The sequence below is a fragment of the Brachyistius frenatus genome, unplaced genomic scaffold (assembly GCF_029030835.1).
Source record: "Brachyistius frenatus isolate BFR_SWC_R1_liver_20210118 unplaced genomic scaffold, ASM2903083v1 Contig_298, whole genome shotgun sequence".
In the NCBI taxonomy this organism is placed as follows: domain Eukaryota; kingdom Metazoa; phylum Chordata; class Actinopteri; family Embiotocidae; genus Brachyistius; species Brachyistius frenatus.
Window position 1 is genome coordinate 335,043 of NW_027210897.1, and position 24,149 is coordinate 359,191.

Below are 24,149 nucleotides of genomic sequence, written 5' to 3' on the forward strand. Positions count from 1 at the left end.
TGGCGCTATAGAAATAAAGTTGAATTGAATTGAAGTTCCTGCCGCCGGTCTCCCACACACAAAGACAAAGGTCGAAGAAAGCTTTTGACAATTTTGGAATAAAATCTGAGTCGACTAACATTTCTGAAAGAGGAAAGTGTTTCCTTGGTTTTCTGTCACCTCCTGACTGGTTCCCTCTGTTGAGCATCCCAGCATGCACTGGGACGTAAACAGGTAACACGCTGGTTCATAGTAAAAAGAAAATAGTAAGAAACGGCCATCACAAGTTGTTCTTTTCAGATGCCAACTATCCTGTCAACACTAATATAAAATACTGATAAACAGTAACACTTACAAAGGACCAAATATTATGAGAAGCACATACTTTAACTTTCAAAGATAAACTTGCTCCACTCAGAGATGTCCTTGGATTTGTTGGGTTGTTTGTATCAACAGACAGTTGGACACATTGGTGGAAAATAAAGACAGAAAACTGCACAAATCCTCAAAGAAGTTCACATTGATTTGATTGAAGATATTGTTCAGTGTTTCATGATAATATCTGGAGTTCACTGGAAATGATGTGAAGTTGAATCTGCCTGTAAAGAGAAGAGCTCTGTCTGACCAACTGTTATGATATTTAACTATTACATGTGGAAGTGGGATGTTAGGTTGGTGCTGATGAACACGATCGGCTTTATTGATTTGTTATGCAAGTTAAATGTAAGAGAAAGTGAAATGCACTTTCTTACGTGTAGTTCTTTATATTATTATTATTATTATTATTATTATTATTATTATTATAACCCCAGAGGGAGGCTATTTGATTAAAATAAAATACCTGAAGACATGGAAATATGGAAGCAGCTGCTGCTCTGTGTATTTGGATAATGCTGCTCATCTGTCAATCTGTGTAAGTTGTTGTGAGCGGCCTGTAGGTGTCAGCGAGGGAACCAACAAATCAATCACTGGGATTTACAGCATCTTCAATCACAACCGACCTCACAACATCTCTACAAAATACACAAGTAACCTCGGTCGGTATAAACACATCTTAAATTCTGTCAAATGAACCACATGAATGTCCAGAAAGAACAAACAATAAAACAGGTGATGCAGGTGGATTTAATAAATGTCCTGATCATATCACTGCTGGCTCGTTGCTAGTCACACTTTTGTCTTTTTAAGTCTCAGAAACAAACAAACTCAAACAGAAAACGTGCTACAGATGCATTTCGATCTAACGATCTTAAGTCTACAGAAAACAAAGCGCTTTTATGTCTGTGAGCGCCGCTGCTGCACTCATGACGTCATCTCAGGTGTACTCAACACGTGACCCCTGCTGGTTCACGGCGCTGTGACCAGTCCTGTCTTCACGTTGAGTTTGAACTCACCTGAACTAGTGAGAAGACGCAGAGAGCTTGAGCTCGCGGACGGTTCGACCTGCAGGGTTTCACTCAGCAGCGCGCGCATCCAAGCGGAGTGACGTATCCTGGTGAGAGCCACGCGCCCCTTCGCGACGTCTTTGAGTATTACACCGGTATCCTACGAAGACAACAAGAAACGATGCATTCAGTTTTGAACTGCTCTTAAAAGACACTCTGACATTTAAAAAGAATACTGTGGTGTCTACTTTTTACTATATTTAACGTATCTAAACAACGAACCGTCCTCGGGGCTTTTTACTGTGTTTTCTTTTTACTTCGTTAAATCGTGTATTCAGCGTTTTCAGGTTAGCAGGTTAACATTAGACTGAAAACACTGATGTGCTTCAGTTCAGCCTCACAGAGACGAACAATTTGATATTTTTATTTGTATTCATTTATTTATTTATTTTGGTGACCCGTGCGCAAAAACGGAAAATGTATTTGAACTATGGATCCGAATTTTCTCTACATTGCAATATATATTGCAGTCAAGCGTCACTGAGGTTGTTGTATGTTTTTATCGTTTTTATCGTTACATTTTTGTACTTTTGTTTTTTATCTTTTTATTTTTGCACACCGTTGGACTGCGAGAAACAATATTTAAATGTTTCTGTATATCTTATGGTAGATTAACAATAAAGTTGACTTTGACTTTGACAGGTGGAGACAGACCTTGGTCTCCATGGTGATATTCTTTAAACCTGCCAAACCTTCACTGAACACTAAACATCCACGTGCTGCGTTTTGTAGCTGGATTACCTTTGGACACAAGTATGAGTGTTAAAAGGAAAAGGAGTCCTGAGGACTCACCCCTGTGTAAATCTTACAACCCCTGTAGCATTTAGAGGAAATTGAGCAACAAACTTTCAAATAAAAAGGTTAAAATATATGTAACTATTAGAGAAAACAAATATTTGTCAACTTTCAATAGTTTTATTCCAACTGCCTTCATAAGGTTATGTACTGACTGAGGATCTGCCGCCATCTTGTGGTCTGAGTGAAAATAGATGTCATTCAAATAGAAATCATCCAAACTTTTCCTGACAGTATTAGTGATGTTTAAAATGATGCTATATTGTGGATGCAGAGCAAATAAATTAACATAAGATGTTTAATGTCATTTAAACTCCAGAGAAGAACCAGCACCATGAAACACTAACGAGAGGATTGTGTTCTTTGACACTGTAGTGGTGTAAGAATTGAAACACTGAAAGACTGCTTTAAATACATGTCTATAGGCCATTCATTAATCTGGAATTTGATATAGTTTAATATTAAAATATGCAGCTTTAAGTCACAGGACAACATGGAAGTTTGCTGTTTCTCCTTTCAGACATAAGTTCACATAACAACTTCAGATGGATCCTTATTTTCACACCTTCAGTTGTTCTTTGCATTAAATGAAACCTTTTTGATTATTATCTTAAATTTTTGAAATATTTCAGAGCAGCAGCCTCAGTTTTGTGTGAAGTTACTACATCAGCTGATTTCCTCACCGTTTCCTTCTCGATCTTCCTCCACTTCTTCCTTCTCTTCATCAGAGCTGCACGCTAATTATTTATTCAAATACTGTACATAAGTACAATTTGGTGATCATTTACTATTATTATTATATCCATTTTTTATTTTTTTTTGCTTTGTACTTCAGCATTTCTTTTGCTCAGCGTGAACTACAGTCCTTTTTACTCCAGTATATTATTTTAATAAGAGGTTTGATAACTATCTACTTCTCATGTTAAGATTTTTTTTCAGAAAAAAACTTGTGTCTTCAATTAAACTAATAAGTAATAATGGTGTTCATTGTCTTTCTGTAACAGGGAAACAGAGCTGACAGGAAAGAGAAGGAGGTCCTGCAGCCCTGAGAATAATTAGTAACATCCAATAAAAATGTGTTGGAAGTTGAAATGAAAGGAGGCTGATGTCTGTCACTAAACTTTTTACACTCCCTGAAGATTGGAAAAGAGTTTATGGACAATCCCCCCCAAAAAATATAAAAACATCAGCTATAAATGGACTCCTTTAGACCACCACTAGTCTGAAGAACAGATTCAGTTCTTACTTGGCAGAAAGTCTCCACGTTTTTTTTACTGCTCTTCAATCATCAATGTTCATTCTGACTTGTGAAGTCGGTGCCGAAATCTCGACGTCTCCTGCAGGTGTTCGGTTGTGTTGACGTCTGGAGGCTGTTGTGAACCGTTCGTGTGTCATTCACATCATTTTCACACTTCAGGGAGACACTTTTTTTTCATCATTTTGTGACCTTGTCTGAATATGAACATTAATTACAGTTCTTCATATGCAGTGTGTCATTTAAGGCTTTTGACTAATTGGACTTATGGAGACAAAAAAACAATATAAACAGCTTCTTAGATGATAAAAGATGAATATAATCTGCACACACAACGAAGAAACCATTCAAAGAAATAATAATCTTGTTTATGTTGGTGTTTATTTTCTAATAATGATATGAAGTATAACTCCTCCAGAGGCCCTCAGTAGCAGCTGCTTATGTGTTTACTGAAAGCGGAGGTGCTGACGGTCAGGAGGTCTTCAGACATTCACTTCCTGGAAGTAGTGATATGGTTTGTACCGGGGTCGGTTCTGGTTCTGGTTCTGGTTCTGGTTCTGGTTCTGGTTCTGCAGCATCACCTGAAACCAGCAGAGAAACAACTCTGATGATGAGACGAGCCACTTTGGGAGAATTACTGCAGTTCTGCAAGTTAGAAATGCAAAGTTTTGATGTTTAATGGGACATCAGACGTTCAGTTTTTGTCCTCTGAATTTTCATTTCAAACCAACTCGACTTTTCCACTTTGTAAAATAAATTCTTTGCAATTAAAAAAAAAATAGTGAAAAGATTTTCCATTCACTTTTCATTTTTCCCCCCAAATGCTGTGAATCAGTTTGGTAATTTAAAACAAAATGCCAAATATTCAAACCCCTCAGACGTCATTTTAAGCAGTTAAAAGGTGACTGTGAATTTTCACTGACTCTCACTCCTTCGTCCTGGAGACCTGCAGGTGGTTGAAGGCTCAGTGTCTCTGTGGGAGGACGGACTGTCACTGCTTTGTTCCATCTCACTCTGTCTTGTTGGAAACTGGACGAGCATCAGGGCCATTTTACGTCTCTTGACTTCCAGGCCAGAAGAGAACATTTTGGCAGGTGACTGAAATCTCCTCTTTCTTCTCCTCATGGGAGCCGCCTGCCTGGAAGAAGGTTCACCATCTTCAGAAGGACTCTCACTCCCTTCTTCCGTGTCATCCTGTCTGTTCAGCCACTCTTGGACACGTATCAGGGATCGTTCCCTCCTCTCCTGTTCCAGTTCACAGTATTCAGGAGGGAGAATTTCTGCAGGTGACTTTCCAGAAGAACAGGGACTGGTAAAAGGCTCGGTGTCCTCAAAAGAGGCCGGAGTCTCCCCCCTTTGTCCCGGCGACTTGCAGGTGGTTGAAGACTCGGTGTCTTTCAAATACGCAATACCCTTTAGCTCCAGCTCCCAAAAGGAAGAAGGCCCAGGGTCCAAATTAGACGAAGGACTCTCACTCCTCCGTCCCGGCCGCCTCGGGTCGGTAGGAGGTTCAGTCGGACTGAACGTATTCATGCTCTCTGTGTACTTTCCTTGTTTCACTGCAAACACAAACACACAGCTATTATTTCTCCAGCACACTGAGCACAAAACGTTTTGACTTCATTGACCATCTGCCTCAACTAAACTTTGTAACTGAACTAATTTGAAGCCAGCGGTGCTTCTTCATTACACTGTCTATAAAAAAAAAAAAAAAGGAAAATTTCATTTCAGAATAAAAGTTGTTCTCACAAAATATACCTCTTAAACACTAAAAACACAAATACCATTTCAATTTGAAATTACATTCAAGATATAAGAATAAAGATATAAAATCATAATTTTAATTAACACAGAATTGTTCCAACAGTTTACTTAACATAACAAATAACCCTGAATTCCCACAGCCCCCAAACGCCTCACTGATGATAATAAAACCAAACAGAGCATCTGGGACATCAGGAAGTTAGCTCAGTTACTACTTTTAAAAGAAAGCTCAAAACATCTCTCTCTACATCAGCCTTTTCCTGAAGCTCTCTTGTACTTGAACTGACGCACCTTTAAAATGCATATTGCTAAATTCATATTTGACCTCTATTTGTGTTTAATTTTATGCATTTTATTTTTCTATATTTTAAATATTCATTTCTATCTGTTTTTATGTGAAACATTGCATGTAATTTTCTTGCTGTGAAACACTTTGAGCTGCATTTCTTGAATGAAAGGTGCAATACAAATAAAGTTTTTTATTATTATTATTATCTGTCCACGTGTTAAAATACTCAACTCAGATTTATTAAAAAGCACCTTTCATACAACAATGCATCCCAAAGTGCTTCACAGAGTAAGATCAAAGAAATGTAAAATACATTAAAAACAAGTGAAAAGTAAAACAGAGATGAAACAATAAAACACAATTAAAACCCAAACAATAAATCAAACAGTAAAACAATAGAGCCTATAGCATATTACTATATTCTGGAGTAAAAGAGAAAGTTTTGTGTAACACAGCAAGAAGATTCGGTCACATTTATTAAAACACTCATCAAATAATCTTTACTGTTCATAAAATCAGTAAAAGAATTTACAGCAAACATTTCTATTACAAAGGAAGTCCATATTGTTCACATGCAACATTGGTAACAAAGCAAAGTTTACAAAATGAAAAGGACGTTGTGCAAGACAAAAAAATGATGTTTGCATCCCGATTACAGCAAAAGGTTCACATCTTATTTTTAAAGTAACTGATGTAACAAGTAGATTAAATTCTCAGCACAACACGGTTCCAGCACACAGACAAAAAGGCAAAGTAAAACCATTTTAAAGTAAGTTTTAAAGCAGCTGCAAAGTGTTCTTACCTTTCTCAAATGCTCATGTAGGAAATGAGATTGGAAGTATTTCCTCCTGCAGATAATGTGACTGTTTGGTTGTGACGTCATCGCTGTCACGTGGAACAGAACTGAGTCATTCTGCTGTCGGCTGGTTTGACATGAAAACACTCTTTCAGCTTGATTCCCAACTTATTCTGCGAAACCAGGAACAAGTTCACCTCACTCGTGTCCGGGTCCTCGCGCTGCTCACTCCGCACGGCTGCGGTGGTCGCGTGCAGCGGACGAGGTTCTTCGGTCGGTCCCTCGGACATGTTGAGCACGAGGACTTCTCATGGTCCAGCAGCGGGCTGGTTCATTAGGGTGTCTTTATAGCAAAATCAGCATTTCACCATGACGTATCAAACAGCCAATAAAACATCTCCTGGAAACATATAGGACGAGATTCAAAACCCAACATATACATCCGAATGATTGCATTTGGTTTTCCTGTTGGAGCTCAATGTCTTGTATGAAAGCAGCTTTTTCTTTGCACATCATCCGCGATTTAATGTTTCCTGTTCGCACCATGAGGTGTGTTTCATTGTTGGAGAATTTAAACTCCCAAAGACGACGGAAGTTTGGAGACGGACTTCAATGTTAATTCAATTAGTGCAGATTTGATAGTTATTTTGTAGAGCTGCTTCAATTTTATGTAAAAAAAAAAAAAAAAAACCCGTTTATTATTATTATTAAATATATTATTAAAATGTTTATTGAGACCCCTTTTTTATTCCATAACCCCATCGATAATCTGCAAGGAGTATTAGTTACTAGAAGCGGTCTCCAGGGGAGTTCCTTTATATTTGACCTGGAAACGCATTAGGAGCTGGACTGGAAAATCAACTGTTGACTAAATCCCTAAATTGTATTTCATGAACTCGCTGAACTCTCCAAGCTTTAGTCTCCACATCATGGTCTGGGTATCCAGTGTGTTTTCCCCAAATCGCTCAAATTTAAAGCTATTTAGTCCACAAAATATCACAATCAACATTCAAATATGTCTTTAACTGTTGAATGTAAAATCCACTTAAACACTGATTTCTCACAAATATTAGAGGACATATCTGATGTGATTTAAATCATGAAAAATAAAGACAGACAAACTCCGATTAGCTTTTTATTGAGTTGAAGTCACTTTTGCAGAAATATACCAACAGAAACTAAACTGTAGTAACTACATGGTGTTTGGAACGAACACATCAAACTCAAGTTTCTATAAATTGAGGTTATACTAGCTTTGTTAAAATATAATCATTTGTTAAGAGTTACTAAAAAGAAGGGGAAAAAAGCTGAGGGAGGCGAGTTGTGTGCGTAGCTTATAACCAACCTCCAGACCAAAATAAAAAGACTAAGAAATCAAAAATGTATAAATAGATGCTTTAAGAGAATAGAAAAAGGCTGCGGTGACGTAAACCCAAAATCTAAAGATATACTCTCAGTGGTTCAACCCCAAAATGTGAGAATAACTAACCATGTGATTAATAATCATACTGCAGAGTACAAAGCAGGCTCGTGTGCAGACGAGTGATTCGGTTTATAACGAGCTGGATCCAACCAGCGTGAACGTGACTAAATAACATCCACAGAAAAAAAGAGTCTTCAAATCCCGTTTCTTAAATTGTAAACAGAAAATATTCTGCCAAATGAATTATTTTTGTTGCTTTTGACGTAAATTCGTTTCTCTACAGAAAATGAATCAGTCATAATCAGTTCTTTGTCAAACCCAAATGTGACTAGTTCGCTGGTCAGGTGAGGATTCGTTCCTCCTTCTCTTTTAATATCTCCGAACATCAGACGGTTCAGGTTTCGTCCCAGGAGACGTCTTCAAACGATTATTTGGCTCAAAACTTGAAAATATTCAGTAAACTTTCATATAAAACAAAGAAAGGCAGCAAGAGAAGCTGGAACCAACAAAGTTTTGACATTTTTGTACTTGACAAGGGATGAACTGATGATCACAAACGTTTCTGTCAATCAACGTATCGTTTAATCTGTAAATCCAATTAAAAGATCAATTTGACAAGATCTTAGTTTTGTGAAACTGAGATCTAATATTTGTCCCCAGTCACAGCTTCATCAGCTGTTTTACAAGATTTTCAGACTCTAAACATGATCAAATGCTTTCTTGTTTCATCTAGAGTTGGAAAAGTTTGGACAGAAAATGTGACTATAAAACAAACAAACAAACAAACAAACAAACAAACAACAAAAAGCTGAGAACCAGCCAGCTGGTTACCAACATGATCATTTCTCTGCTGTGTTTGGACTCCTCACGTTGTTCTGCCTCTTTGGTGTTTGTTTATTAGAAGACGGCAGTAAACAAATCCGTCTGACTCCAAGTAAACATCCTCGTAAACACCAAAGGGCCCCGACTCCGACCCGTCGCTCCACCAGGGGGCGACAGAGACGCTTACAGTCAGAGCCGCTGCAGGAACCTTTTCTTTCTTTCTCTCGGTGAGTGAAGAACAGTTTGTACCACAGAGCGAGTGTTTCTCAAACGGAGGAGATGGAGCAACAACAGTTCACCTGGAAGTTATAACAGAGAGAGTCAAAACAAAGGAAAGGATTTCTCTCCTCACCATCACGAACTCTGTGGTCTCACAGTGTTCGGGGTTCATCTAAGAGAAACTCAGAGCGGTTCACTGATGTCCCCGATCGACAGGGACAACAGCTTCAAACTAAAAGACAAACAAAACCAAGTGTTTCAGTGGTTCTCTGAACCCTCGATCACATTCAGCTGGATGTGATGTCAAACACCTGTCAGGCTTCACTATGATGTAATGAACATTAAACACCTCAGTCAGGCTTCACTATGATGTAATGAACATCAAACACCTCAGTCAGGCTTCACTATGATGTAATGAACATTAAACACCTCAGTCAGGCTTCACTATGATGTAATGAACATCAAACACCTCAGTCAGGCTTCACTATGATGTAATGAACATTAAACACCTCAGTCAGGCTTCACTATGATGTAATGAACATCAAACACCTCAGTCAGGCTTCACTATGATGTAATGAACATTAAACACCTCAGTCAGGCTTCACTATGATGTAATGAACATCAAACACCTCAGTCAGGCTTCACTATGATGTAATGAACATCAAACACCTCAGTCAGGCTTCACTATGATGTAATGAACATGGAAACTGCACCGAAAGTTCCTGTTTGGCTGTGAACTTTTAAAAAAGTGGAGATTTTGTTTTTACAGAATTTAAAAGGAAAAAAGTTCAAGCTTGATGTAAACTGGTTTGTTTGAGAGGAGATTTAAAACGAAAGCATCATCGTTCAAACATCTCCAGTGATGAAGTCCAGCTGTCACCGACTGTATTAACACCAGTCTCACGTAGTTTCATCTCTCACACACGACTTCTTATTGTGTTTCAGTGAATGTTTCTACAGGGGAGTTCACGTCGTTGTGTTCACAGCTGGAAAAAACGAAATGAACTGCATGTTGTAGAGAAACGGGAAAAGAAAGATGGAGGTTAAACAAAGAGAGAGAAACCAAGACGTCAGTCTTTGGGGGGAAATGGAGCTTGAAACATCCGGACTGGTAGAAATGTTAAAACTGTTGTTGTTGCAGAAATCTGACAACTCACCAGAAACATTCTGAGAAACATCCACAACTTCAACATGACAAACACGTGACCACGGGAGAACCTGGGAGAACACGGGAGAACACGGGAGAACACGGAAACACGGGAAAAAACATGAACATGGGAGAACACGGGAGAACACGTGTGAACACATGAAAACACGCGTGAACACGCGGAAACACGCGTGAACAGAGTCCAGACGAGAACTGCCATGAATCTCACATAAAGTGCAAACTGACGAGGTTTTCCTCTCACGGCGTCAGAACCAGCTGAAGCTCCAGGAAAACCGGCGGGACAGCAGACAGAGACGATCTGGTGGTCGCCGGGACGACGGGTCGCCGCTCCTGCTGCTCCTTCAGTGGCTCTCGATCACCACGGGCTCGTAGCCACCTGCAGACACCCTGCAGGGATCCACACACACAAGAGTCACGGGAGTGTTTGTGTTTTATACACAGAGGAAGATTTAACGGACATTTCACTCCTCTGTAACGATCACTACTTTGTTCTTGTAGTTTCATGTCATCAGACTCCTGCCTCCATTGTTTTCTATATTTGATCAAGTCAAATCTTACATCGGTGTTGGTGTGCTGTCTTCACTCATACAGAAGGGCAGTAATGAGGATGGTCAGTCTGTCTGATCTGTTTAACGTGATTGTAAAAGGAAGCAGAGTTTGTTCTGTTGCACAGTTTACATCCTTATTTAAGAGTATTTGTCCTTTAATATAGTGACAGAGTGCATTTCTATTCCGAGATCCATTCAGGTGATGAAGTCCTCCCTCGTCCTTCCATCGTATATAAAAGGTGAGACGGTCGCCTCCACATATGTAACGTGTGTGTCTGTATTTAAACTGTATGAGCAAGTCGGGAGAGTCCCGTCTCTTCTGTCTCTTAACTTCCACTGCCGTTCCATACTTTGGAAGAGGAGGACGAGGATGAGGACGAGGAGGAGGAGGAGGAGGAGGAGGAGGAGGAGGATGAAGGAGGAGGAGGAGGAGGAAGATGGGGTGAGCGGAGGTTCAGAGTGCAGCGTGCTGATTAAACTGCAGCCTGCGATCCTTTTATAATTGATACGTAATGAATGAATTAACACACAACACTGACATTTTTACTCCTGGTATTTTTTCAGGAACGTTATTGTGTAGAAAATCACAGGATTATTTAGAGCTGAATCTGTCACAGAAAGGCTTTCAGGGGAACTCCTGCTGCTTCCAGGGGATGTGTACACGGTTTCCTTTGTGTACGCAGGTCTGTCTTCATGAGACTGCCTGCTTCAATTCAGGATCAAATAAATAAATAAAATCTATTTTTACAGTGTTAGCTTGTCACTCTTTCACTTTTCAGTTCTTTCAATGCACCAAAAATGAATGTTTTGAATATCAATAACGTCGCCAATAGTACGGAACAAAACATCGGCTTGAATAGTTTCTGCTTCTGTGAGTAAAACTCAGTAAAGTGAAAGTGAGAAAGGAAAAGAGGAAGCGAGAGCGGCACACAGACAGAAACGAGGAGAGCCGAGCCGCTCACCTGTTGCCGAGCCGGATGCCGCTGAGCGCCGTGGTTCCATCTCTGTTGACGAACAGACGCAGGTTACTGTCTGAAAGACAGAAACACGGAGACCGAGTGAGCTGCTGCTGAAAGAAACCACCAGAAATCAACAGACAAAACACAAGACGAAAGGATGGAGCTCAGTTTAATACCTCTGTTCACCAAGAACTCTCTTTCTGTTATAAAATTAAAACAAAAAACATTTAAACTATTCAGATTTACAGTGTTTAAACCATCAGTGATGTCATCAACCATCAGTGATGTCATCACCCAGCAGTGATGTCATCAACCAGCAGTGATGTCATCATTGGTTTGTGAACGTTATGAATCCTCCAGTTCAGATTCTGTCCGTCACCATCTTTACTAGTTCGGAGCAGTTTGGAGCAGGAAGTGACCATATTTGGACGAGCTGGGGGAGGAGCCAGCGGTGGATCTGACCGATCTGATTGGAAACCTGAAGATACTACGTCCCGCCCACCGATAGCTGTAACCTGACTGCACCGCAGGCCTGTCAATCAAACAGACACGCCCCCAAAAACAGGTCTTCTTGAATCTTCTTTTCTAATGAATGAGGGATTATTTTCAGATGGACCTCCAGAAAACTAAGAAGAAGGAGTGACTTTAGCTAACAACACCGAGATAACTGATGGACACATTTTATTCACTTTGGATTTGATGAGAGAAGTTGAATGGGAGTCTATGGAGCCGGAGGCTTTTTGGAGCCGACCTCTAGTGGCACTCGCTGGTATTGCAGCTGAAGACACTTCTGGATCAGAACCATTTTACAGACCTGAAGCTACAAACTCTTTTATAAACGGTCTGTGGTTTAAAATTTTCTTAAAGGTGCAATCAACCGTTACCTTCACTTCAGATTCTTTTTTATGTTTACTGACCGAACGAGGAATGATGGCAGATAATAACCATCAAAACCTTCCAGATTTCAGCTCCAATAAAACTCCCAGAGTCACCGTTGGTTCAGGAGTTATTGTGATTTATGATCTAACGGAGGATTTTCAAGTTGGTCTGCGTGGTGTTTCTTAGTTTCAACAGGTTTCTAACTCTCTTGTGTAACTAAACCCTTCAGCATTGTTGCGTCAGCTCCATTTGTGTAACGCTGCAAAGCAAACACTGGATCACATCTCTGATCTGTTGTAAATACTGTCATGGTTTTTATAATAGAAACACACACCAGTTTTACGTGGAGCTCCGTTATCACTGACAGACTTTTCACTGACTAAAAAGCTGAAACTCAACGACCTATGATGAACAGAAAAACAGGCCTTTTCAGTACAAATCTTAAACCTCCTGCACAATTGCGATCACACACAACTGGGCGGCCTTATAAACACACTGAGCCTTGTGCAGTACGTTGGTGTGGCTGCGAAGGGCTCTGCTATACCGGAGAGATCTGTAGTAGTTTTACAAACTTCACATTTAGCTTTTCTGTCATCTGTTTTTATCACCCAGTCTTTAAATTCATCATTTTGGAGCCAAAGTTCTTGAAATGTACATTTTCCCATCATGTTTGTATTCCTCAGCGGCTACAAGAAACAGCTCATCATTATTTAAGTGGTTGCCATTTGTTAACGAACATAAAGAAGATAAAACCACTCGCGCAAAACAGGAAACACGATAAATAACGCGATTAAAGAAAGACATATCTTAATAAATGGAAACTATATTCCAGGACTTGGTGGAAAAGATGATCACTGTCTGGAAAAGAGTTTGAATAATTCCCTCAGTAAAACATCTGGCGGCTGTCACTCCACTCTCCCTCTGTACCTTCAGTGTGGTTGATATCTGCAAAGTTTTGGCTTTGGACGATTTTCTCCACGATGTCGTCGGCATCCATGCGAGTGTCGTTCACCCAGGAGGGGTGGCTCTCCACCGAGTCCTGCTTCCTCCTGAAACACAACAAACACGGAGGCTGAGCAGGACTCCACCACAAGTGGTCCCGCGACTGGACAGCCGTCCTCTGTGTCCGTACCTGGCAGGTCTGCTCAGGGGTAAGACGGGCCGCGGGGGACGAGGAGGTCTCTCTGGACGTCCGGCGTCCTTATCACCGTCCGGAGGTGTGTCACCGCTGAAGGCCACGCCCCCCGAGGTGCTGCTTCCTGTCGAGGTGTTCCTGCGATGAGTGAGGTCCGACAGGCTGGAGGAGCAGGAGTGCTCGGTGCTGTAGCCTGGAGGACAAGAGAGGAGACATCAGAGGAGACATCAGAGGAGACGGCAGAGGAGATAAGAGAGGAGACATCAGAGGGGACGACAGAGGAGACATCAGAGGAGACAAGAGAGGAGACATCAGAGGGGACGACAGAGGAGACAAGAGAGGAGACGACAGAGGAGATATCAGAGGGGACGACAGAGGAGACATCAGAGGAGACAAGAGAGGAGACATCAGAGGGGACGACAGAGGACACAAGAGAGGAGACAAGAGAGGAGACGACAGAGGAGACAAGAGAGGAGACATCAGAGGGGATGACTGAGGAGACAAGAGAGGAGACAACAGAGGAGACATCAGAGGATACGACAGAATAGACATCAGAGGAGACATCAGAGGAGACAAGAGAGGAGACATCAGAGGGGACGACAGAGGAGACAAGAGAGGAGACCACAGAGGAGACCAGAGAGGAGACCACAGAGGAGAGATCAGAGTCGATGACAGAGGAGACAAGAGATGTGACTACAGAGGAGACGGAGGAGACGACAGAGGAGACATCAGAGGAGACGACAGAGGAGACGAGAGCGGCGACAAGAGAGGAGACATCAGAGGGGACATCAGAGTAGCAACAGAGGAGAAAAGAGAGGTGACGACAGAGGAGACATCAGAGGAGACATCAGAGGAGACAAGGGATGAGACGACAGAGGAGACATCAGAGGAGACAAGAGAGGAGACAAGAGAGGGGAAAGGACAGGAGACAACAGAGGAGGCAGAGGAGCAGCTTTGGATAAATAACTCTGTTCATGTCATGTGTTTTATCTGCGTCACTATAATCACTAGATTCTGATTCTAGTAAAAATTAAAGTCACTTTGTTAACTCAAACTTCTGTGTTTCTATTTTGGTCTGTTATTAATCAAAAGGCTGAAATCTGCAGTAATTACTGAGAAGAAGAAGAAGAAACACTCAGTGGAGTTAAGTGCAGCTGTCTGAAGCTTCATATGCAGGTTGATGAAAAATAAACAATATTAGATAGAATTATTTGATTTCACATCAGATGTAAAAACCAGCGAAATAACCACAATAAAAGCTTTCATCCAATTTGTTGTTAAATTCTGTAGATGCAACAATAAAAGTAAACAGAACACAATAATCTAAATAGATTTATTTAAATTAAATGTCCAATAATAGCTTCAGGGAAGTGTTTATGAACGTCACAAAACTAAACAATTCTAAATGTCTGTCTACTTAAAAGAAAAGTATCATTAAAAATGAAAATAAAAATCACAGCAGCTGTTAAATGTCTGACTCTGGAATATAAAAAGAGAAAAGGAGCGCTGGTGAACGTCGTACCGGAGATTTTGCTCTGCTGGCTGGCGTAGCTGGAGTTACGAGAGTGACCGGAGAGGAAGACTTCTGCTGGGCTGGACAGGTTCTGGTTCTGGTTCACTTCAGATTCCTCCAGCAGACCTGAAGGAAAACGCCAGTTATCGGCTCCTATGTATTTATCATCAATTATAATATCTCTGCAAGATCAGAAATAAAGAGATGCAGATATTAGATTTTCATTCCACTTGAATATTTCTTGGGCGTGTCTGGCTCTTGGCTGAGAATCTGTTTTCTCACGAGAAAGTGTTTTGCAGAACGTCCTGAGCTCGAGGTGTCGGTGCAGAAAACTCGCTCACATTTTTAAACCGTTTAAAAAACAACAACCTGGGTGTCATTTTTCATTTCAGTTCAAACTGAACGAATCCTTGACATCGTCAGCTAATGTCGTTTTTAATGCATAAAAAGTGAACTCTAAAATATAGTTTTTAGTTTGGGCCAAAACCTACAAAAAAAACCTTAACTGATGTTTAATTTGGATTTATTTGACATCATTTCTGTGAGATGCATGTTTTAAATTTTCCATTTTGTTCAGTTTTATTCACAGAACGCGAAAACATAAGTCATCTCAGGGCACTTAACATTGGAAGGTCATTTACAATATTATATTGATTATTAAAAACCTTTCAGTTTTTTTTAAGTTAAAACTGTCAGTTGAACAGTGACGATGAGGAAATTAAAATCTGTCATCTCAGATTAAAACTCAGTTTCAAATCCTTCCTGGAAGTCAAAACTATTTTATTGCTTCTGAATCGAGTGACAAAACTGGTTATCAAAATTCAATCCTCTCATCAGATCTGTACAGGTTCAACTAATCCATTCAAATACTCTGTAAAAATGTTGTTTCCTCAAACAATATCTTGCATATCTTCTCTTTTTTTATTACATATATTCTATCTTAAAAGAAGAGAGAACAAAGTAAAATATTTAATTAATGATGCAATATGGTCATGCAATAGATGTTGAATGTATTTTTAGAATAAGACATTTTCTGCATCATACAGAGACTGACTGCAGTATGTTTGTTTTTAAAGATGTAAACAGCTGTTGTTAATATGTCATAAGTCTCTATTTCTAGTTGAAGTGTGGTGTCTTTATACTTAAACCTCACGTGAATCTATGTTCATAAAATAACAATAAAGTAGATGGTTTCATATCTTTTCATAGAGAAATTGTTTGGTTCTTGTTCCTTGGTTCAACTGTACAGAACATGTCCGGCCCGTTTGCAGCTCCAATGAAACGTGGAACCAGACACAAACTACATGTTCTCACACTAAAACAAACACGTCCACCCGACTAAGATAATCATTTCCTTTGTCGTACCGGAGCTGACGATGGAGGCTCGAGGCTTCGGGGCTCGGCCCAGAGAGACGCCTCCGGCCGGCCCCGGCTCGGCAGTGCCCTCCCCCTTACAGTCCAGCTGCAGGGTGTGTTCCTGTCCGGGGACGGAGATGGACTTTGCTGTGCTCGGAGGCCTGCGGGGGTAAAAACACAAAAAGCAAAGCACAGCGTATCAGTCTGGACAGATTAGATGAGCACAGACGTGCAGCTCAGCTGAGTTTGGCAAGCTCAGATAAGATTGATGTTATTGACCGAGGGAAGAGTGAGTCACAGGAGACGTTCAGGAGTCTGGTCCAACACACATTAAAGTCCTGTGCACTCAAACACATGCTGAAGTCCTACAACAAAAACAGATCTGGGCACAAGTTTCACTTTTCCTCGGTACTGCAGAAGATACAGTCGTTTATCGGGATGGAAGATTCTCCAGTTTTAGCTCCAGAAATATAGTTGGTTTTTTTAAACACTGATACAAGACCCATGCAGAGGAGCAAACTACCAATCACAGAGAAGGAAAAGTCCAGAAGGGAATACAAAGTTCTACCATTTCAGAAAACTACTGTCAACATGGAATAAAAGAAAGTTGTCCAACTCACCTTTTAAAACATGGATCTCCAGACAGGAGCGTCATCCCGATGATCACCTTCAAGAAACAAAACACAACAACACTTTCAACTTTTTCATAAAAATTACCAGTTGTTTTTTTAAATCTTCTACATCTAAAAGAAAAGCAACAGCTCAGATGGTGAAAGTGACAGAAAAGTCTTTTTTACAGCTCAATCAAGGAGACGTCTTAGAAAAGAACGTATTTATCCTCTTTTAGCTTGTTTTGTATACTTTAATGTTTTAATCCATTTTTAATTGGTTTTCTTTGACTTGATGTCTTGATGTTTGTCCCGTTTGAATTGCCTTGTTGTTGAAATGTGCTTTACAAATAAACTCGTCTTGGCCTTTTCACCACTTCTGTGAACTTCGTGCTCGAGTCTGAAATAAGGATTCAAACTAAGACAGCCAAACAACTCCAAAAACGACTTCCTTCTCTTTTTGAGTAACAATTAACATGTTTCCACTCAACCAGCTGTTGTTTGCTTGATAATAAACATGAACTAAAGGCCTGAAGAAGCTCAATGACGCTGTGAGAAGTCTTCCAGAGGAACCAGATGACAGATTTACTGGCGACTGTCTCAGCTCAGCCGTTTGTGTTTCTGACCTGTGGGGGGCGCTGCGGAGTTCCTCAACTCCTCAGTGAAGAGCAGAACCTCCTTTAACCCACAGAGACAATAAACTTCTGAAATCTGCAGCTGTGTGATCAACACTGACTAACGTGTCTTGTTTTCATTATTGATCACTAAACATTATATTCATTCAAAGAATATTGTGAAAAATGTTCATCTGGCGTTCCTGAAGTCTTCAAACTGATTTGATTTTTTTTTTTGCGTCAAGCCAACAGTTCATAAACAGACTCGCACAAGAAGAGTTAAACAACAAGCTGGAGCTTGTTTGTGTTTGACATTTTAGACATGAACACAAACATAAACAACCCGTCCAATCCTGCTGAAGGCGAAAAAGAAAAGGGCAGAGACAACAGAAAGAGGAGACGGGTGTCTCTTTATGTCCTTAAGAGGACAAATAAAAGTCTAATCTTCTATTCGGAAATCTGAAAGTTTCAAGTGAAACGTATCTCCAGGCCTCAGCTGCCATTCTTTATATTTCGAGCTAATATGGTGAGTCAGCACTCATTTTATGTTTCATTAAAAGAATCCATTTTAAGCAATAATCCAAATATTAAGTGTTTCCAGGTTTTCTTCGTCATATATGACGTAAAGGTCCAAAATGATGTGACTTCATTTTGGACTGTTGGTGTGTGAGAACAAGACTTCAGACATTTTCTGTTGTTGTTTTGTCTTGTAAAGTCTTGCTGTAAGGACTTTAATGTGTTAAGTGCCATGAAATAACCTCTGTTGTGATTTGGCGTTATATAAATAAAGTTGAATTAAATTGAATTGAATTGTTTTAAACCATTCTCAAAATGAAACAACTGATCTGCAGTTTACTTAATAAACTGAAAAAGGTTTTTAGCTGCAACTCCATTTACATTTAGTTTATGATCTGCTTTTAGTGAAAACCCAACTTTTCATTACAGAAGAACTAAAAGTGAACTTGATTAATCAGATTGTGTCACAGCGACGAAGCTGCTGAAGACTTTTGAGTATTTCAGAGGGCTTTTTAAAACAGGTTCTAATCAGTCATCGTAAAAAGAATTAAACCAGTCCTAGAAGCTGATATATATTTATATATATATTAATATTTGTAATAACATTTCACTGTATAGGTCAATAGTGTATTCATACATTGGTCTTTATTTTTTACATTCTCTAAAAATCATTTCTTTTCTAAAATGTTTATTTTATGTGGATTTGTAATTTCTTTTCTTTATCTTTCCTTCCTGTATTCTGGAGCTGCCGTGACGACGAAGTCTTATTTCATCTTATTTTACAATCAATGTTCTGAAACATATTTTCATTTCGACAGAAGCACTTCAACAAAGCCGTTCACGTTGACAAAGGAATAAATTATTGATTTCCAATCTTGCTGCTTCTGACTAAATGTTGCAGAGTGGGGAAAATTCAATGAAAAGTTGAAATGTCAAATGCCACAGTTAACGATGACGCTTGGTTCTGAAACTGGAAGCTATAAACTTCACGACAGAAGTTCTTGCGTGTACCGTGAGGCGGTTTGACATTTAAATTCTACCACAGGTAACTTCTTCCTTTCAGGCTTTTCATTAAAATGTCCCCTGTTATTGTCGGTCCCTGAACGCCCCGTCCTCTTGCCTTCAGTATGGAGTTGTCCTGCCGTGTGTTCTTGGTGTCGTATCCCTCCAGCAGGCAGCAGCGCACGGTGGAACCGGACCCGGCGAACTCTGCCATGTTGAGGTCCGTGAAGCCCAGCTGGGGGTGAAGAGGAGTTTGAACAGAGTTAATTCTGGATGCACTGATGGAGGCCTTCATTCACCGCTTCTGTATTTCTGGCTCGTGTTCAGAAAAAGAGAGAATCCTGCGACACCCACCGTTTAGCACACATGACAGGCTGCAGAAACCACACGGCATCTGAGCAGACATCAAACCGGGCCGAGAGGGAAACCGGCACTTTTTAAGTTGCTTTAATGAACAGTTGTGAGCAGGTGTAGCCGCGTCACACAGCTGTGGATTCTTACCCTGCATTAAACAACCTGAAGTCTGTCAGCGGGTTTCCATCTCTGAGCACCAACGAGTACGTTCTGGTTCAAGCACAGTCCTGCTTTCTATTTAGCGCTCCCATAATAAGAGGACGGATGGAGAAGAACTGAGACTGCTCCTGTCGCGCACCGACGGAGCGCAGCAACGAAAACGTTCACCAGGAAGTATTCAGTTACAGTTCATCCATGGATTTAACATCAGCACCAGTTATTTTCCACCTGTTTTAACTGTGTCTGCAGCACAAAGTAGGAAATGATGACAATAAACACAAAACGGACTAAAAAGAAGCTGTTTAACAACGTTCACCCGAGATAGAAGAACAGAAGTCAAGGAAACATCATCGAATCGGGAAGTCAGAAAAAACAGGCAGACCAAACACTTCTGAAGCGCTCCAGCTGTGAAACGCTCCAGCTGTGAAACGCTCCAGCTGGGATGTGAAGTCGTGTTTTTGTGGCCACTGGTTCGGGAACGTTTTGCGGCGTCACTGTGAACCTGATCGGACGTCAAATTTTGTGTCAAACTCGGAAAATCGGCAACAGACAAATACTTCAGAAAGTCTACGGCGAAGAAGCGGCGAGCCGGACGAGGTATTCTGATGACATCACGTTTCAAAAGGGGCGGAGCTTCACCGTCCAAGACCGAAGGATGCGCGTCAGGTCAGGAGACACCAGGTGGGTTTTCTTTGACAGTATCGTGGGTTTGTCCTCCCGGGTCGGACCGTCAACACGGAGTCCTACTGAAGTAAAGAAGAAACGATGGAGACGACTTGAACTGCGCCACGATGACACTTTGCTTCTCCAACAAAACTTGAAGACCTCCAGCTGGAGCGCTGCTGTTGTGCCACTCTGATCATGCTGCTGCCGCTCAGGCTTACAAACAAATCACAGACCGCACAGAATAAGCTAATAAGAGCTTGTGTTGAAGTTTGCACACATCTTGATGCAGTTCAGTTTGATAAATGGAATCGACTCCCTGTGGATAAACGGGTGGAGTAAACTAAGATGAGTATTTCCCACAAGATTGTGAAGAAATCTGCACCTCCCTATTTATGCAGTCATTTCAACTTGGTGAAAAACAAGCGCTCCCACAACACTAGAGGACGTCCAGCTACTATTATTCCTAAAATACTTTTTTATATAAAACAAACTGCCGATCTCGCTCAAACTAAACTAAAGCTGAGAGGAGTTTTAAATCAGATGTGAAGAAATGGTTGTTAAATATTTTGACGTTGTACATATATTGTATGTCTGTTTTGTTTTTGATCAGCCTGTCACGAATATTTAAAATGTTGTCCAATCAATCTATCTGCCCGTCAGGTGGTGACGAGGACCCGTCAGGTGTGTTCCTGGGAACTGGGCCTGGAACAGGTGGGCTGTGAACGCGGCTTCAGTCTAGTGTCACATCACATTTATTGATACGACATTCAATTTTATGTTTCAAATGTTAACTTCCATGTTCATTTTCATTTTTCAAATATGGGATTGCCTGAAAACAAATATGGACGTCTCATCAACACAGACTGTTGCTCAGAGTATTTCATTCTAAATTTAATGGTTTTTATTGTTGTATTGTGGAGGCACAGTATTTTATTTTAATCCTCTCACAACTATGTACTATCACGGTCTGGCAAGTTCTTAACATCAGAATATTTTCCTTTGATCTCGTATGTAATCAAAGTGCAATTCAAGTGTCTAAAATACGAACTTGAGGTTCTGGTCCGGTAATGTTGTTGCACATTCACAAACCCTGGACCTTCAGATTTGAACACGACCCCAGGCTGCGCCGACGAGGCCTCCGGGACCGTTATCTCTACATCCAGCTACTTGCCAGGTGGAAATTGCCTTTTTGTCTGAGCTGCATTCGTGGTGTTATTTTAAATTAACTGTGCAGCTCACTGCAGCAAAAGGTTCCCATTCTTCATCCGGCAGGTTTCCCTTTCTTCAGGGAGCTTCTGTTTTTATAGGTGTGTGTTTAAAGGAAGCCAACTTCTAAAGAGGGAAGCGAGGTAGTTAAATATAACTGGAGGAAATCTAAATGGAGAACGGGCGGAAACAGAAAACAGAGGAAGCGGTTCCTGTTGGGCAACGATGTCCCTGATCAGCTCGAGTCTTATCGTCATGAGCGGTCTGACCTCGTACTTTCATTCATGAGACGTGACTCCTGCGTGAGGAGCGTTCACCGTGACGGGTAGAGAGGTGTTGGCAGGATGTTTTTGAAGATTCTGGGCAGGTTTTTTTGATTTACGCTTGCTGCCGGCGTGCTCGACGAAACGCTGTGAGAAATGCTAATATTTACACGATATGGCATTTAGGTTCCCAGAGTCTGAAACCAACTCATTGGTAACGGTCTGTATGAGCGTGAGAGGCGGGAGACGCAGGCTCTTACCTTCGAGTATGCTTTTCCTCCTTTGAGCTCCTGCAGGGAAAACAGGAAGACAGTAATGAACCCAGTGATCCAACTTTATATATGACAGGCCTCCAATTACAGGCTCCAACACCAGAGATGGAATTACAGGCTGAGACCACACGGGTGGCTCTGGGTACGTCAACCAGCAGCAGAGGCAACGTTCACACGGGAGCTTATACTGATATATATATAGATATGGATATATCTATATATATATGGAGACACTTTGTGAGGATGGATCCACTCTTGTTTCTAATTAGTAAAGTTTCGATGTTGTTCTGGATGTCTTGGTATCGTTTAAGTACCAACAAGTACAGCAACATCCTTTCCAAAAGACTCCAGACTCAAAAGATATCTACCATATCAACCAGCTTTTAGATGCCCAGATCACATTAAACAAATGGTTTTAACATAATCTGAATGTTGAGCAGATCGAACGATTCCTCAATCACCTGAGAATGAACTCAAAAGTACAACAATTAAAGTAATCATTGAGTATTCAATTCCAGACTGTCACTAGTCAGGATTTGATGCTTTTCTTCAATCTTTCTCGCATCATATTAAATCAAATATTTTGTCTTTTTTTTTTAGTGTTGGTCAGAAAAAAACAAGACATTAGTAGATCCAAGCATTTGTCAAAGTTTTTGGACATATTTATATTTAAAACAAAAAATAGTTTTCAATCAATCAAAGCACACTGACATCTTGAAAATGTAGTCCAGTTTAAACACAATGGTGTAAAAGAAGAACCCAAAATTCTTCAACAGATTCCTCAAAAATAATGTATAATGTTCTTTTATAAGATCGACATCTGGACATTTCTTGAAATGAGAAATGACTGGATGATGTCAGGCATCCGATAAAAGATCTGAAACAGTTGAGACACTTTCGTAGATCAGCGATGAAGATGTGTGAAAGCACAGCTGATAATAGATGAGTGATGTCAATAATAAAAGCGATCCTGCATAACAGGGAATAATCGCAGCACTAAAGTGAAACAGGTTTTTCAACTGAGGTGTATTTTTCTGATCTTTCGGTTTAAATCCCAATTATAATTTTTTTTCTAAAACCTAATATTGCCGAAGTTGATCTGCAGCCTGGAGGCGGACGTGTCCATACCTTCCTGACGGACACCCTGCAGACAGACGGATCCAGGACTCCGGTGTGGGGGTTGGCGCTCATCTTGGACACGAAGGTGAACCTCTTCCTCCAGCGGACACAGTTCTCCTGAACCTCCTCTCTGAGAACAAAGAGAAACCAGCAGGAACACATGAACCTCTGGGATGAACCGAGTCGGGACTTCAACTCCTCAATTCTTGAAAACTTTGGTTAATGATCAGAATGATTCATGACATTAACCATGATGTCGAAACACAAGAAGTTAAATGGTACGAACGTAAAGCTTGTATTTATGCACAGACCTAAACTAAACAAGAATATTTTCACAAACTTTTTGTTTTGTTTTGTTTTTTAGGTCAAACCCACATATTGCTGCATTTTGTAACTTCAGAACAGAACACACATTTTTTTGCAGTGCGGTCATCCCCATCTCAGCCTCATGACCAGCGCGTCCACCGAGAATCAAATTCATCAAAGCAGTGCTGGGAAAACATGCCCTGAGCAACTTTTTCCAAAACTAACTGGATTCCAGAAAACAGATTTATCCAGTCCACGGCTTCTGACGTCGATTACAGTTTTTCATTTAAAAAAAAAAAAAAAAAAAAAAAAGGGAATTATCTCTGTGATTTTGGAAGTAAAACGTAGTGTTGTTTTTTTTAATGATATTGAATTTCACATTTTGTCAAACAGACAGTGTCTTGAGTTTCTTCAGCCAGTCAGTGACTCCACAGCTTTTATCGGAGCAGCAACACCAACATGTGATGCTGATTTTCTCTCCTACTTTACAGACAAGAAAATGTTTAAAAGGAAACAAGGGTGAACGGACTTCTGTGAAAACACAGAAATGCCAGTGAAAAACCTTGAAGTACATCCTGGTTAACACAACAACAAACAGAGCAGGTCACCGATGTGTTCGCTCCTGGAAATAAATATCGATATGCTCAGCGATTCAATGAATTCCTGGTAACCGTCAATGAAACACGGCAGCAGAGAGAAAGTGTGTTTCTAGGTCTTCA

The 24,149-nt window shown here is 40.5% G+C and overlaps 1 protein-coding gene across 2 annotated transcripts in view; it reads right to left on the reverse strand.

Moving 5' to 3' along the window:
• Positions 1 to 7,445: 7,445 nt before the first annotated feature.
• LOC138635243 (early estrogen-induced gene 1 protein-like) overlaps positions 7,446 to 24,149 on the reverse strand; it is a 34,017-nt gene continuing 17,313 nt past the window's right edge. Inside the window, exons 3-13 of one of the 2 annotated variants that reach the window (XR_011312108.1) lie at positions 23,134 to 23,254; positions 21,994 to 22,023; positions 19,204 to 19,320; positions 16,966 to 17,012; positions 16,355 to 16,506; positions 14,999 to 15,115; positions 13,474 to 13,669; positions 13,269 to 13,390; positions 11,466 to 11,535; positions 9,137 to 10,342; positions 7,446 to 9,098 (exon numbers count right to left, since the gene is read on the reverse strand). Coding sequence is in view for 1 of the 2 variants with exons in the window: in XM_069722624.1 (XP_069578725.1) it covers positions 10,297 to 10,342; positions 11,466 to 11,535; positions 13,269 to 13,390; positions 13,474 to 13,669; positions 14,999 to 15,115; positions 16,355 to 16,506; positions 16,966 to 17,012; positions 19,204 to 19,320; positions 21,994 to 22,023; positions 23,134 to 23,254 (1,018 nt within the window). In the remaining variant the exon portion in view is untranslated. Of the gene's footprint in view, positions 10,343 to 11,465; positions 11,536 to 13,268; positions 13,391 to 13,473; positions 13,670 to 14,998; positions 15,116 to 16,354; positions 16,507 to 16,965; positions 17,013 to 19,203; positions 19,321 to 21,993; positions 22,024 to 23,133; positions 23,255 to 24,149 lie in introns of both variants that reach the window. The other variant, XM_069722624.1, reaches the window with a different exon arrangement.